The following is a 14,698-nucleotide window of genomic DNA, read 5'->3' as shown; positions in this document are numbered from 1 at the left end:
TTTGGATTTTCGGATTTTTTCAGAGTATGTCTATTTTTTAAACCGTGAATTGAATCACTTTCCCATTTTTTGTTTTTATGTAATAAATTTGTATCAATCACTTTGAATTTGATACAAATTTATTACATAAAAACAAAAAATGGGAATCCCCGAATTTTATTTCTTTGCACTTACAGAATGAATGAAAATGAAATTTGATACAAACTTATTACATAAACAAAAAATGGGAATCGCCGAATTTTATTTCTTTGCACATTCACTTAAATTGAAAAAAGTTATTATACGCCGCACGGATAATAGAGGTAAAGCACGGTTAATAGAGATATAAAATCAAACACACAGCATGCCGGTTAACAGATGTACCCGGTTAGTAGAGGCCCGGTTAACCGAGGTACAACTGTATATTTTTTAACACTTCAATAAAATTCACGAAATATACACTCACACGCGTGTTTTTACTTATTTTTATCCTTATATTCGAATTATTTCTATTAAAATAAAATGCAAATGCATTTGTCCATGCAGTGTCTTTCCAATTTTAAACGCGAGTAAGAAGAAGATTGGAATGACGACAGTATGGTGTTGCCGGATGCCTGCGAATGAAACAAACATATGAACCAAAATATGAACAAAAATTAAGTATTTAAGTTTAGTGTTAATGTTAATGTTGGGGATGGGGGTTATTGTGCCTCCTTACCACATACACGCATATGACGTTTTAATTTTGGGTTCAATGGTTTTAACACGGAAATCAGTTCTACGCAAAAATACTGTGGATTGCATAGCCGGAGTTGGACTGATGAGGGTTATTTTTTTAAAGCGCGGCCGAAGGCCGCCCACGCGAAAAGGAGTTTCATTCATTTTTCATTTCGTTTTCTTTTGTCGAGTTCTATAAGATTCCGCCATTAAATTATTTTCAACTTAAAATTACAGAAAAAAATACTGCAGTTTTACAATGAATTTTCTACTGAACATCTCTGCATACGAACTTCGTTTTTATTTCAGGTGTACGGCAACACCAACTTTGCGCTAAATTAGTGAACTTTAACATTAAATTACTCGAAAACTAAGCGAAATATCAAAAACTGTTACTTATTCTTTTCGTTTTCTTTTGTCGAGTTCTATAAGAAACCGTCGTCGGATTGCGGCGCCACGGAAACAGCAGTATTGCCAATATTATTAAAATAGAAAAAATATTTAGCAATCTTTTCATAGTTATTTGTGGTTCCGAAAATTTATATTGGTTCAGACAACAATCACTAGTCTCTAATAGGGTTTATTAACGGCAAGTGACTGTTGCATTCACCACAAATGTATAAAGAATTTAGTTAGATTTCACCACACCGGGTTCGGCCCACCACCATGATTTTTGTTTCGCTCGATCAAAAATGGTTATATTAGCGATTTAAATTGTGCAGGTCAGTGAACGCTTCACCGCCATACTTTACGAATCAGAACAGATATTGAACCCAACTCAGACTGAAGAAAAGTTTTCTGATGCAATTGCTATACAAAACTTTAGTCGAACTCTACTCCGGCAATGAATAAAACCACTTTTTGACACTATCCGACCTTAAGCATTGTACTTCCGGACGGAAATGACGCTGATGGTTGAGCGTCTGTGCTTCAATAAATTATTCATCAAATGACCTGCGCGTGCCGTAAGAGAGCATTGTAGTAACAACAAAAAACTCCACTCTACATCTATAACAACAACCATAAACCTTGTCATCCTATATCTTTCCTAATACCTACGATTGAAGCATATGGCCTACATACTGCTGGCGCCAAAACACGCAACCTAACACTCACGCTAGGCAATGGCAAACCTCCAAGTATTCTCCTGCAATAAAAATGAAAAAAACTTTCCACAAAATCAGTCATGCGGAGCCGGTAAAAAAGCGCCAATCTATTTGTCTTGAATATAAACAGCAGTAGGAAGCCTTTCATGAAGACGATGTCCCCTCAGCAGGCATTAGTGAGTTTCCCAATCTCTGTTTGTCACGAAAAAGCATAAAAACGCGTCCGCCTCAGCCGAATTGGTTTGCTGCATAACTGCCATTCGGTAGTGCACAAGCTCGAAACTCCGGGCATGGCACACTAATTGATAAAAAAAGATTTTCTAATAGCGGTCGCTCTTCTGCAGACAATGGCAAACCTTCGAGTGTAGTTCTGTCCTGAAATACCTACTCATAAAAAAACATGAGCCATTCGAAAGCTGGCGAAAAATTGTAGGCTGTTCCATTTTGGCAAACATTAAGACGCTTACCTCAAATAGGAGGCGCTCACCCAAACATCCACAAAAAGGGTTCAAGCAACAATTATATGTGTAAAGAAACCATCTGCCGCTGAAGGATTTTCAAGCGCCAAAATAAAATATTTCCAGGTACGTTAGATGAGGCGCTTCATATTTATTTTGCTATTTAATTATTTTATTTATTATTTAGTTATTTTCTTTTTAATTTTTATTGTAATTACATTGTTAAATCAAGATTCGGTAAGTGTTAGAATGAGTTCTTAGAGCGAATTAGTTTCTTAAAGCTTAAAATATAATTTTAGTAAAATGAGCTACATTTTGGCTCGGAGTATATGTATGTTTAAGTACATACATACATATTCCTATAGAAAAAAAATTCCACAAAAAACACATTTTAATAATTTATTTTTTGTTTTTATTTTCCTTGTTTTAAGTCACTAATAATATCCATTTTGTTGTTAAACTGCATTTTTCTTGTTATTAGCTTTTAGAGTAAAGAGAAAAGGTATTTAGGCATTTCGTATTTTCGCAAAATATATAAATAAATAACAGTAAAAAGTAGTATTTAAAAAAAAAGCCGATAACCGTGATGTATTGAAATTTGTTTCCGGCAAGCATTCATAAAGTGGATATGAATAAAAGTTGGTGGAACCAAGAGTTCGCCGAAGATCACATCACAATAAGTTATTTAAAAGTACAACGAATAAATAGAATATTTATTTATAATTCTAAATTGCGAAAATTATACATAGGTACATTCATACATATATAAATATACATTGATTATAAAACCGTATGTCGATTTTTCGTAATAGTCTGGGAGTGTAGGCAAACACAATAAGAAACATGCATTGGAAATGAATTGTATCGCAAGATTTCAACATTCCTATGCTTTTTTTTCGAAAATTTTAATTTATGATCGGAATAAGCGCAATACGGAATACGTAATAATATTTAATTTGTGCTTTTGCGTATTTGCTGATGGCATTTTTTATATATTTTAAGTCATAATTATTGTAATAACATCATTGGTTGCAAATAAATATGTAAAAATAACTTGTACGATTTAGCATATTTAGAAATAATACCAGCACACTCACATAATAAGTATACATATACATATATATATTTTTTTTTCTAAAGCTGCTGTATACATATTAGGAAGCGTAGCGCATAATTCGCAATATACATTTTTGAAATAAATGAATTTAAGTATGCGAACAACTGAATAGACAAAACTTATACGAAACAAATATATAACAGAACTTATATAACATTGCATGTATTTAAGTATGCATTTGTTGCAGATGCATGGAATAATTATAGGCGAATGGTATGTATTGTACTTGCTGCAGATTTACACCTATACATAAACTACACATAAATAGTAGACATAATTAAACACAAATACAAATACACAAAGCATGAGTATATATAAAATATTGTGACAAACAAATTTAAAGATAATACTTGAATAAAAATCTAATAATCGAAATAAAATTTTAGGTTTTTCTTTTTTTCATTATAAAGTTGGTGTGGCGAACTGTTGATTTTGTAGCAAAACGATTTTCTAAAATAAATTCAGCTTTATTTGCGCATTTGTGCTGCAATATTTTTTCATACCAGCTTAAACACAATTTTAAAATCCTTCAATAGTGCCAAGGTATAACATTATTTAGAAATAGCAGTTACAATATATGATCGGAAATAAAAAGAAAACTTTTAATAGTTGCACAATTCACCAAATATCACATTTTCTCATACTGTAATTGGCTACATAACAGCAACTTACAATATCTTACTTTGTGTGCTTAATTAAAATTAATTCGATATGGAGGTATAGCGTACAAGGCTTATAAATGTATAACTTTCACATGATAAGCGTTTTTTTTCTCTTCGTAAAACAGTGCCTCTATGGAATAACAACGAATTTCATATAAGTAAAAAATATAAATTATTAGCACAAACATAACTAAAAAGCACAGCATTACAATTGTTACGCTTCTTCATCCAGTACATCCTCCACTTGAACGTCTTTAGACTTATCGTTATCAACAGACACCTCAAGCTGCTTATCGTGCTCGTTATTGTTATCCAGCGTAGCTACTTGCTGCTGTGGCGAGTTTTGCTTTGACTTCTCTGGTACAACTGGCGAGGACGATTCTGATCCTGTATCTGCACTGTTGGTATTTTCTAGTGAATTTAATATCTCTTGTACCCCAGAAGCCAAGTCTGGCGGTTGCGTCAAGGCCGCCGTGGCAGTTGTATTGCTGATCGTAATTTGATTCGACGTCGCGCCGCCGCTAATGGCATTCAAAAGCATTCTTAAGTTTTCACCCGAAATACGATCTTCATGATGTGCCGTACCTGAGCTCGAAGGGAGGCCACTATATTGCGGTGCATGTGACCCTATTGCACCTGGCTGCCTTAAGCCTGCCCAAGCGCGTGGACTGAGTATGTACTTGAAAGTCAGTTTCAGAATATACGCAATAAGAAACATCAAAAGCACAGCGGCTAGGTAGTTAAAGGGGAAGCTTAAATTTTCTGCAATTAGATGGAATTGCTTTTAAATTTTGCGTGTTTTGAAAATGTAGGAAAATACCTCGTAGCATTTCCATTGTTTCGGCACTTTTATCTATAAGAAATCCCAACTGCTTTAGGAACAAGTCATTGGCATACATTAGGAACACATGGTCGGGTCGGCAGAAGTTTAAATTCAGTTGACTTGCTTTTCTAAAAAATAAAAATAAAAGTTACGTTTTTAAGTACAAATATACAATTCAATGCATGTAGCGAATGCGAACTTTATATATTCCTTTTTCTCTTGTTTCCTGCTTTGCTCGCTGGAAGTAAAAAAGTTGATAATCGGACTGTACCATCTAGGCTCCGACGGCATTAGCTGTTCGTGACGTGCAAGCATTTCCAATAAGTGTTCAGCTTCCAACTTCTGCAAATATGATGCATGAATGATAGCTATCTAACTGTACATTAATGTGCATAGATCTTCGAATTTCTAGTACTCACCCGATTGCATTCTAAATATGTGTGGAAATAACCAAAACAAACCACAGCGCCGATAATCATTGCAATAATGCCGATATGATATTTGCGATGACAGTACCAACCAAACAAAACCGCACTAGCTGCCCCCAACAAAAATTGAACCTTAAGGGAGGAGCAAGAATGGATTAGTTTATAAAGATGTAAACCAGAGGTAATTTCAAAATACAATTTGAGAATTTTCTGATTTAGCCCATTTTTAATATACACCCAACGCTTTTTTTTTACACGGTAGATTTATTATTATTATTATTATTATTTAGTGACTGGTATGAATACCAGTACTAAAATTATGTTTGAGCATTGGCTGCAGAGGCCATCAGCTCTGTGTCGTCTGTGGGTGTCTGGATTATTTGTTATATTGTCATTTCGATAGTTTTAATGAATTTGCTTATTTTTTCGATGTTTGAATGACTGGGAATGGCGAGGATGTCGCTTATTTGTTCTGAGTTTAGTATTTCTTTTCTTGCGTTGGCGTGATTTGGACATTTGTTGAGGATGTGGTCCAATGTTTGGTTTGTGTTGCAGGTTGTACAGATAGGCTGATTTTCTTTTTTTAAGATATGTTCATGGGTCTGTGTTGTGTGGCCTAGGCGAAGGCGGGAGAAAATTCGGGATTTAAATCCGTGTATATTTGTTGGGTAGAGTGGAGGGTTTCCATTCTTATTAATATTAGAATAGTGTTCGTGCTTGTAGTTTTTTAATGATTGCCGCTGTTTGTGTATTATGCATGTATTTATATGTCGTTTTATATCGAGTCTTTCTGTTTTTGGGCTGGTTATAATTGGGGCATTGCAAGCGAATTTCGCTGCATTATCGGCATATGTATTTCCCTCGATACCTGTGTGTCCTGGGACCCACAGTAGTTTTAGTAATTTACTGTTTTTTATTAGCAAATCCCTTATTTGATTAACAGTTTCCCATTTGTTGCAAGTAGGATTACTAGCCGCTTGAATGACTGACAAACTGTCGGAGCATATTATGGTTTTCGTCTTTTTCTGGATAGATAACATCATTGCTTCGTGTATTGCCGCTGCTTCTGCCGAGAATATAGAAGAGTAAGGGAACATGGTTTTTAAACTTAAAAATATGCCATCTTCGGATGTTACGCTGAATGCAACATTGTCTTCCGTTCTAGATCCGTCAGTAAAGACTATTGACCAGCCGTTATTTTTATGGGTATAGACTTTTTCGAGAAAAAGCTGCTTAAATATTGGATTGGTGGTGTTGTCTTTTTTATGTGTATGAAGTGTGGTATCACATGTGTGAGTGCTTAATTTCCAAGGAGGATTATAATAGGAGAGTGTTTGCGGTTTTGTTTCTAAGTTATATCCGCGGGAAACATTAATGATTTTGAGTAGCGCAGGCGTAACGTTGTAGCTTCTTTTGGATGGTAGCAGTTTTTTTACGTCATCTTTTATAATTGATGTATTTAAGAAAAGTGTTTTTGGAATAAGTTTAGAGTTGATTTCTTGTATTCGTTCTTCAAGTGTAGGCAAACCAGATTCAATATGGAGGATTCTTATTGGGGTGGTGCGGAAGGCAAATAGGCTGCTTCTGATAGCTTTGTTGTATATGGGTTTTATGATATTAAGTGTAGTTTTGGATGCGGAGCCATATAAGAAAAGACCGTAGTCAATTTTGCTTATGATTATTGCTTTAGTGATGTGTATAAGTGTGTTTATGTGAACATACCCTTTGTGTGATAGGTAAGATAGTAAATTGATTCTGGGCTGCAGGTCTTTCTTTAGTTTTAGGAGATGTTTCTTCCAAGAGTAGTTTTTTGTGAATATGAGTCCTAATATACGGAGTTCTTGGACGTTTTCGATTGGTTGTTGGTTTAGTTTTATTGAGTGGGTGTGATAATCGCATTTGGTCTTTTTGCATATGTGTAGCCTTTTCGTTTTTTTGAGCGAAATTTTTGCCCCTAAAGTTATGGTCCAGTCCTCAATTTCTTTCAAAACATCTTCAAGGATTTGATTGGATTCGGAAACATCCTTCGCTTTGCATAGTAGGAAAACGTCGTCGGCGTAAGCACAGTGGTCTACAAGTTTATGTTTTAGAATTATGTTGCTGATTTCGTTAAATGCGATCGAAAAAAGTAAGACCGAGAATGGTGACCCTTGAGGGATACCGTTGGTTAATGGATGTAGATTGGAATGAATGCCGTTTATCTTGACTCGGATTTTTCGGTTTATAAGAAAAGATTTAACGAATTTAAAAATTTTTGGTCCAACCTGCCATTGTCGAAGTTTCTCTAAAATAACATGTGCTCCTATCCTATCGAAAGCTTTTTCAAAGTCTATTGACAATATAGAGATGTGGTTGTGCGTTGATAAGGACTTTGCCACATGGTAGTCGATGTGCAACAGGGCATCCGTACATCCTCGTCCTGGTCGGAATCCGACCTGGTTGGATGAAATAAGCCTTTTTGTTTCGGTAAACCATAGCAAACGCGCCGCTACTATCTTCTCTACTAGTTTCGAGAGGCACGAAATTAGTGAGATGGGGCGGTAGGATTCAAGAAGGTTTGGCTCTTTTTGAGGTTTTGGAATGGGGATGATAGTTGCACTTTTCCAGTTTTGGGGAATGGTACCGGATTGAAAGATGTTGTTGTATAACGCTAGAAGCCTCCCTTTTGCAGATATGCTAAGGTGTTTGATCATTGGGTATGATATGCGGTCAAAGCCTGGTGTTTTGCCTTTTGTTAGCTTTAAAGTGAAAAGCATTTCCTCCATTGAGATGCTATTTTCCATTTTCTTGGCTGTTGTGTTAGTTACTTTATTTGGTGTTATGGGCGAGTTCTTAGCTAGTTTGAATTGATTAGGGAAGTTAGAATCGTTGGAACATTCGGACCAGTTGTGAGCAAAAAGGTGGGCTATTGCCTTGGGTTCGGTTATTGTAGCTTGAGCGGTTTTCATAGCGTAGATTGATGTTTGCGTATGATGGTTGGTAAGTCTCCGCACTTTGCTCCATAGTTCTTGAGGCGTTGATTTTGTGTTGATGGATTTCGCAAAGTCTTCAAAGCTAGCTTTTTTAAGACGCTTCATTTCTCTTCGGAAGTTCGCGTTTCGCTTTTTATATTCCAGAAAGTTTTGTTGTGTGGGGAATTTCCGGAAACGATGCCATGCCGTCATTTTTTGGCTGCGGAGATCCGCTAGAGATTTGTTCCACCAAGGGACGTGTTTTTTGTTTTTGTTGGATGCTTGTGGGATGGAGACATTGGCTGCTACGCGAATAGCCTTTGCTACATTGTTTGCTTCTTTGTTTATGTTCTCGCAATGTGGTCTTTTCGATAGTTCGTTTTCGACGGTTTTGCTAAATTTTGTCCAATCAGCGAAGTTGAGTAAGAATCTTTTTTCTGTGTTGAGCTCAATTTAGTGATAATAGGAAAGTGATCACTGTGGTGGAGATCATCTAAAATGTTCCAGGTTATCATTGGAAGTAAACTTGGGGAACAGCATGTGATATCCACATGTGTAAGTGTGCCATGGGTTGAAAAGTGTGTGGGTCGGCCGTCATTTAGTAAGGAAAGGTTTGAATGGTTGATAACGGCTCGACTATTTTACCTCGATTGTTGCAGGATGGTGAACCCCACAATGTATTCCAGCTGTTAACGTCTCCTAATACAATGAGGGGAGTTTGTATTGTAGCAAGTAGATCTATGACTTCTTTGGAAGGAATTTGTTGGAGTGGTGGAAAATAGCACGAGATGATCGTAAATTTTTGGTTTATACTGATTTCTATAGCTATTATTTGTGAGTCAGTGTTTATCGGAACGACTTTGTGCGGAATATTCGCTTTAATGAGCACCCCTATTCCTTGTTTGGCTGTCGTATTCGCCTGTGAATTTTTAAAGTAACTTAAGTAACCATTTGGAGGAAATGGGTTAAAGTTGTATTGGCAATGGGTTTCTTGCAAGGCAATGATCGCTGGGTTTTGTTCTTTTATCAATAGTTTTAGTTCACAAATGTTATTTAAGAAACCTTTTATGTTCCATTGCATTATATTAAAATCCATGATCATAAAAAGTGATAAATATTGTATATTGTTGATTTATTATATGAGCGCCAATACACTGCTGGTAGCGGTCCTTCCACTGCAGGAAACATTTTTTAAACTCATCCGCCGAAATCGCGTTCAATTCCACTGTCACAGTTTTTTGGATCGCCCCGAAGGAGTCGAAACGCCTCCCCTCAGCTTTCTTTTCAGGCGCGGGAACAAGAAGAAGTACGGAGGGGACAGGTCTGGGCTGTAGGGAGGGTGGGGAAGCACCGGAACCCACATCTTGACCAATGCAGAGGTGCAAAGGAAGGTGGTGTGCGCCGGCGCATTGTCGTTATGAAGGGTCCAATTGTTGACGATTTCGGGCCGAACCCGGGCGACGCGATTTTTCAGCCGAAGGAGCACTTCTTTGTAAAATTCCTTCCTGGAGGTACAAACTCCTTGTGAACGATGCCTCGAGAGTCCCGGTTCACATCATCGTCTGTTTGCGTCGTCGAAGGCCTTCCAGATCGCTGTTCGTCTTCGACATCCTCCCGGCCTTCCTTGAACGACTTGTGCCATCCTTTTACCTAGGCACTGGACAGAGATTGGTCCCCGTAAGCCTCCTTGAGTAGCCCAATGGTTTCGGTACTCATTTTGTTTAGCTTTACGCAAAATTTGATCGAGTAACGTTGCTCCAACGATCGCTGCATTTTCGCCACTGCAAAATCCTAACACACTTTTAAAACAGCTTTCACGCGCGGAGCGATGTTGACTGCACCGCTGTTGCCAGCGAACTGGGACCGGTTTCTCGTGGAAGGGGAAAGTCCAACGATCATTTTCCCCCACCAGCCGATTCGGTTGATCGCTTGGCAGACGCTCCGCGCGGGAAGGCTCATTACTTTTCAATCAAACCCTGTATGTATGTTCTTTGGAAAAGCGGGCAAAAAACTCTAAATAAATGGTTTTCCAATAAGAGGTGTAATTTTGATATTCAAAGAAAAATGTTATTTTTTATATTAAAATAAATGATTGGATGTTTATTTCATTATAAAGAGGAAGGTATGCCGTTAATAGTGGAAAATAACATCAGGCAAATGACCACCATGACCACGCTTACAGGACAACATCCTTTTCATGAAATTTTCCATAACCGAATTGCAAAGTGGTTGCCCTATGTCCTCGATAGCCTCACGTATTCCATCTTTGAGGTCTTGAATCGACCTTGGGCTGTTGGCGTAGACCTTCTCTTTCATGTGGCCCTAAAGAAAAAAATCACAAGGTGTTAAATCAGAAGATCTCGGTGACCAATTGTGATCACCTCTTCGAGAGATAACACGGTTCGGAAACTTTCCCCGCACGTAGCGCCGTCTTTTTGAAAATAAACGTTGTCAAGATCAATACCATCTAATTCCGACCATAAAAAATCGTTAACCATCACTCCTATTATTGGAAAACCCTTTATTTTCCCAAAAAACCGTGCAAAAGAAGTAATAATGAAATTCATATTTCATGAAACAAAAACAATTCATTTTTATTACAACAAAAATTAAAATTAGTGTACAGTGAAAATTCAATCCATAAGTACAAAACCAAGCCTCATTTATTAAAGGTCGTTGTACTAGACCAACAACAATGTTTTGTACGTTCTTTTAGGCATTTTCTTCCAGAACAGTACCGTTTCGTCGGCATTAAATATTTGATCTGGAGTCAGTGGCGGATCTACCTAATGGCTTTTTGGGCTTCAGCCCAGGGCCCCGTGGTTGCAAAGGGCCCCCAGCCACCAATAAAAATAAAATACGAATGCCCTACAAGACGCACTGATATTTTACTACCACACTCACATTAGTTTTCTACTAAAAACACTAGACGGCCAGAACCGTTTAAACGGTTAAGTGCCAACTAATTAAGTACTCACACTTTTTGACAGTGCTGATTCTGCGCTGACATAAACATTGATACTTGACTTTATATATGTTCTTTTGTTTGCACACGTGTGCAAGAGAGCTGTGACCGAAACCAACAATATCGTACTTACAAAACAGTATATGAGGAAGTTATTGATAAACAAACAGATAGTGAAACAAATTTTAAATCAAATAAATAACGACGACACAAAGTATTAATAAATTGTGATGGATTCAACTCCAGATCTGTCTCACAATGACCAATCTGCTATTGTATTACGATACTGTTTTCAGGGAAATGTGTACGAGAGATGTGTCTCATTCATCAAAATTAGTAGTCATACTGGTTTACACTTATTTAATATTCTACAAGACTTTTTAGAAAAAAATGGGCTGATACTGGATAACTGTAGGGGACAGTCTTATGACAACGCAGCCAATATGTCGGGTCAGTACAAAGGTGTCCAAGCATTAATTAAACAAAAAAGTAAAAGTGCGGATTATGTACCATGTGCTGCACATTCCCTTAACCTAGTTGGTGAAGAATGTGTTAAAGTTGCAACCGAAATTGTAAATTTTTTTGGAGTGGTGCAAAAAATATATGTTTTCTTTTCATCTTCAATCCACAGGTGGGAATTGTTACATCGTGAAATGCAACTAAAATATACGTTATATGGTCTTGTCATTATGATGCTGTCAAAGCCTTAAAAAATCATTATTCTGAAATTATGAAAATTTTAAAAACTTTTAACGAAAATGAGGATGAGAAAGCTGATTTCAGAAAAGAGGCACGAAGTTTATTTGATAAACTGGCGAAACTCTCATTTGCAATTTTGATCACATTTTGCGAAGAAATTTTGGAGAGGTTTCATGTAGTAAATAAAAAAATACAGAGCCCTGGCTTAAATATTTGCGAAGGCTCTAAATTAATTGTTTCGTTAAAAGACTTCGTGTACAACATACGACAGCATTCGGCTCAGAAGCTAAAAGAGTACGAAGGGAAAGCTAAAAAATTAATTACTAGTGTGGAAACAAATTACAGCGACGTTTAAAAGAGACAAATTACTTCGAAATTTGCCGATAAGTCTACTGCTAAAGTCTCAGTGTGCGGCACAGAAAAATTTAAAAGAGACACGCTAAACGTTGCATTGGATAAGCTGATTATAAATTTAAATGAAAGGGGTCAAGTCTATGAGGCAACCAGCAAAAAATTTAATATTTTAATGGATTTGCAGAATAAAAACCAGGAAAGCGTGGATCTGGAAAGTGTACGCAATATTGTAAAATATTATTCAGATGACGTAGATGAAAATTTAGTAAATGAATGCATTCAATTAAAATCATATTTACTACAATCTAAATCAGACTGCTACACCTCTTGCAGTGAAATTTATAAGCTTATCTATGAAAGGGAACTTGTTGGTGTATTTCCTAATTGTTACACCATCTTAAAATTTTTTTTGACGTTACCCATCACCAGCTGCGAAGCGGAGCGCTCTTTCTCCAGGATGTCATATATTAAAAATAAGTATATGACAACAATGTCGAACGATCGACTTAATCATTTATCTCTTCTTTCGATAAATTGTGATCTAACAAAGGATCTAGCAGTTGATGAGCAAATAATGGAATTCGCTGCACGAAAATGCAGAAAGATTGATTTGTAATTTAATATTGTCATATTTGTTTTGATAAATAAATGTTTTTATAAGATGATTTTTTTTCTGATAACTATATACTGCATCACCATAGAAAACAGGGCCCCCGAGTAACATTAGCCCAGGGCCCCACTATGTCACGATCCGCCCCTGTCTGGAGTATAACCGCCCTGTTCAATTCTTTATCTTAGTTTATCCGGAAAACTTTTTGCAGCATTTTCGTCTGCTGATGCTACTGCTCCTTTTATTTTTACATTGTGAAATGCGTGTCGTTTTAGAATACCTATCAGCCATCCCTCACTTGCATTAAATACCTGTTTCTTCGTTGTTGTTGTTGTTGTTGTAGTAGCAGCATAAACATTCCCCCTACCTACACATACGGGGAATGCTGCTGGAGTGACAGTCGGATATAAATCCGGGTCGTTTCGGTAACGTAGAACCGACTGTCGTGGAAACGTATTCTGTTTCTTCGTAGCCTGAAGGCTTGTTGATGGTTCAAAATTCTGAAGTTGGTTGTATGTTTTAAGTGCTTTCTCTTTTATAATTTTCCCATCAATAGGTAATTTTTTTTTTTTTTTTGCAAATCTTCCATCCACAAACACCAAAAAATTCGCGTAAAAATATGTATTAATTCTTATTGGTGAACCGCGTTAATTCATAATCGTGTAAAAAAATACCATGCAAAAAAAAAGTTGGGTGTATAATACATACACAATTAGACTACATTGCTTAAAAGGAATTAAGCATACAATTAAAACCATTCAATTTCCGAGTACCAAAATAGGCAGTTACGGGTTTTGTAGATATGTATATTACATATTATATGTATCTAACTAACACATATTTACTCAATGACCTCGCATTCGTTCATCAAAAAATGTAATTGTAATGTGTAATCAATCTCGCTTACCTCGGACGCTTTCAACAGTTGCGCCAAATATTTGACGATATGCCAAATAGTTCCTAAAATGTTCATACTGCTTTTGTCATCGTCATAGAGCATATATATATCGTCTTTGGTGGCCGTTCTTGCTAGGGTTAGGATTTCTGATAAAACATTATCCAAGTCGCGTGGATCATCTAAGCTTTTCAATTGTTCTAATTGAGCGGGCAGAGCGGTGAGCACAAGAGCACGGATGTATTTACCACTCACTTCATCGTGCTAAGCAACAGCCAAAGTAGTATAAAGAAAACAAAATTCGTTCAATAACAAAAACACTGCGTAAAAATGCCGGCAAAGAAGGGCTATGATGTCATCAGCTATAGCCCACGTTTGTAATGCTATGCCAAATATTTGTTTATTGACCCACCTTGAAGAAGTCGTTATTGAATAAGAACGCAATGAGCCTCTTGTAATACATCAATGCGATGCCATCTCCACTCTGGCTGCTGCCAATATTCATCTCGCACTTCGAATCTGACGTGGATTCTGCATTCTTTAAACTATTTTCATAAGGCTGATCATTTTGGTGTTGTTCACGTCCCCAAATGTCCGGTTCAACCCAGCTGTCTTCTTCGTGTGTGCCGAGCACAACTTTTCGATTGGAACCGATGAGGAACAATATAGCAAAAAGGCACCAGGTGTGGTACTCCATTTTTCCAAATCATTAAGTTTCCCAGAGTATAAATCGTTTCAGGCGCACAACTCCACCAACCTCGCAAATTGATTGTTTTGCAAAACAGACTATTCGACACCAAGGCGAATTCGTAGTAGATTCGCCTTCTTCGATACGAAGAGCAGTTAAGCAGTTGCAAAAATTGGCAGCACTAAAGTGAGAACAATTTTTGCTGAATGTTTGTTACGAAACTTGGCAGCACTTACACTGGTACAG

General features: G+C 36.9%; 1 protein-coding gene across 1 annotated transcript; it reads right to left on the bottom strand.

The window, feature by feature from the left end:
- Nucleotides 1-1,778: 1,778 nt before the first annotated feature.
- Nucleotides 1,779-14,586, bottom strand: LOC129241880 (uncharacterized). Its single transcript, XM_054878435.1, has 7 exons — nucleotides 14,177-14,586; nucleotides 13,777-14,028; nucleotides 5,282-5,422; nucleotides 5,062-5,204; nucleotides 4,860-4,990; nucleotides 4,249-4,801; nucleotides 1,779-4,169 (listed from the first exon to the last, which is right to left on the bottom strand). The coding sequence occupies exons 1-6, from the start codon at nucleotides 14,459-14,461 to the stop codon at nucleotides 4,254-4,256; spliced, it is 1,500 nt and encodes a 499-aa protein (XP_054734410.1). The 5' UTR covers nucleotides 14,462-14,586; the 3' UTR covers nucleotides 1,779-4,169; nucleotides 4,249-4,253.
- Between the last annotated feature and the right edge of the window lie 112 nt (nucleotides 14,587-14,698).

Source organism: Anastrepha obliqua, chromosome 1, assembly GCF_027943255.1.
Source record: "Anastrepha obliqua isolate idAnaObli1 chromosome 1, idAnaObli1_1.0, whole genome shotgun sequence".
Taxonomy (NCBI): Eukaryota; Metazoa; Arthropoda; class Insecta; order Diptera; family Tephritidae; genus Anastrepha; species Anastrepha obliqua.
This window is presented reverse-complemented; position numbering and strand designations above follow the sequence as displayed.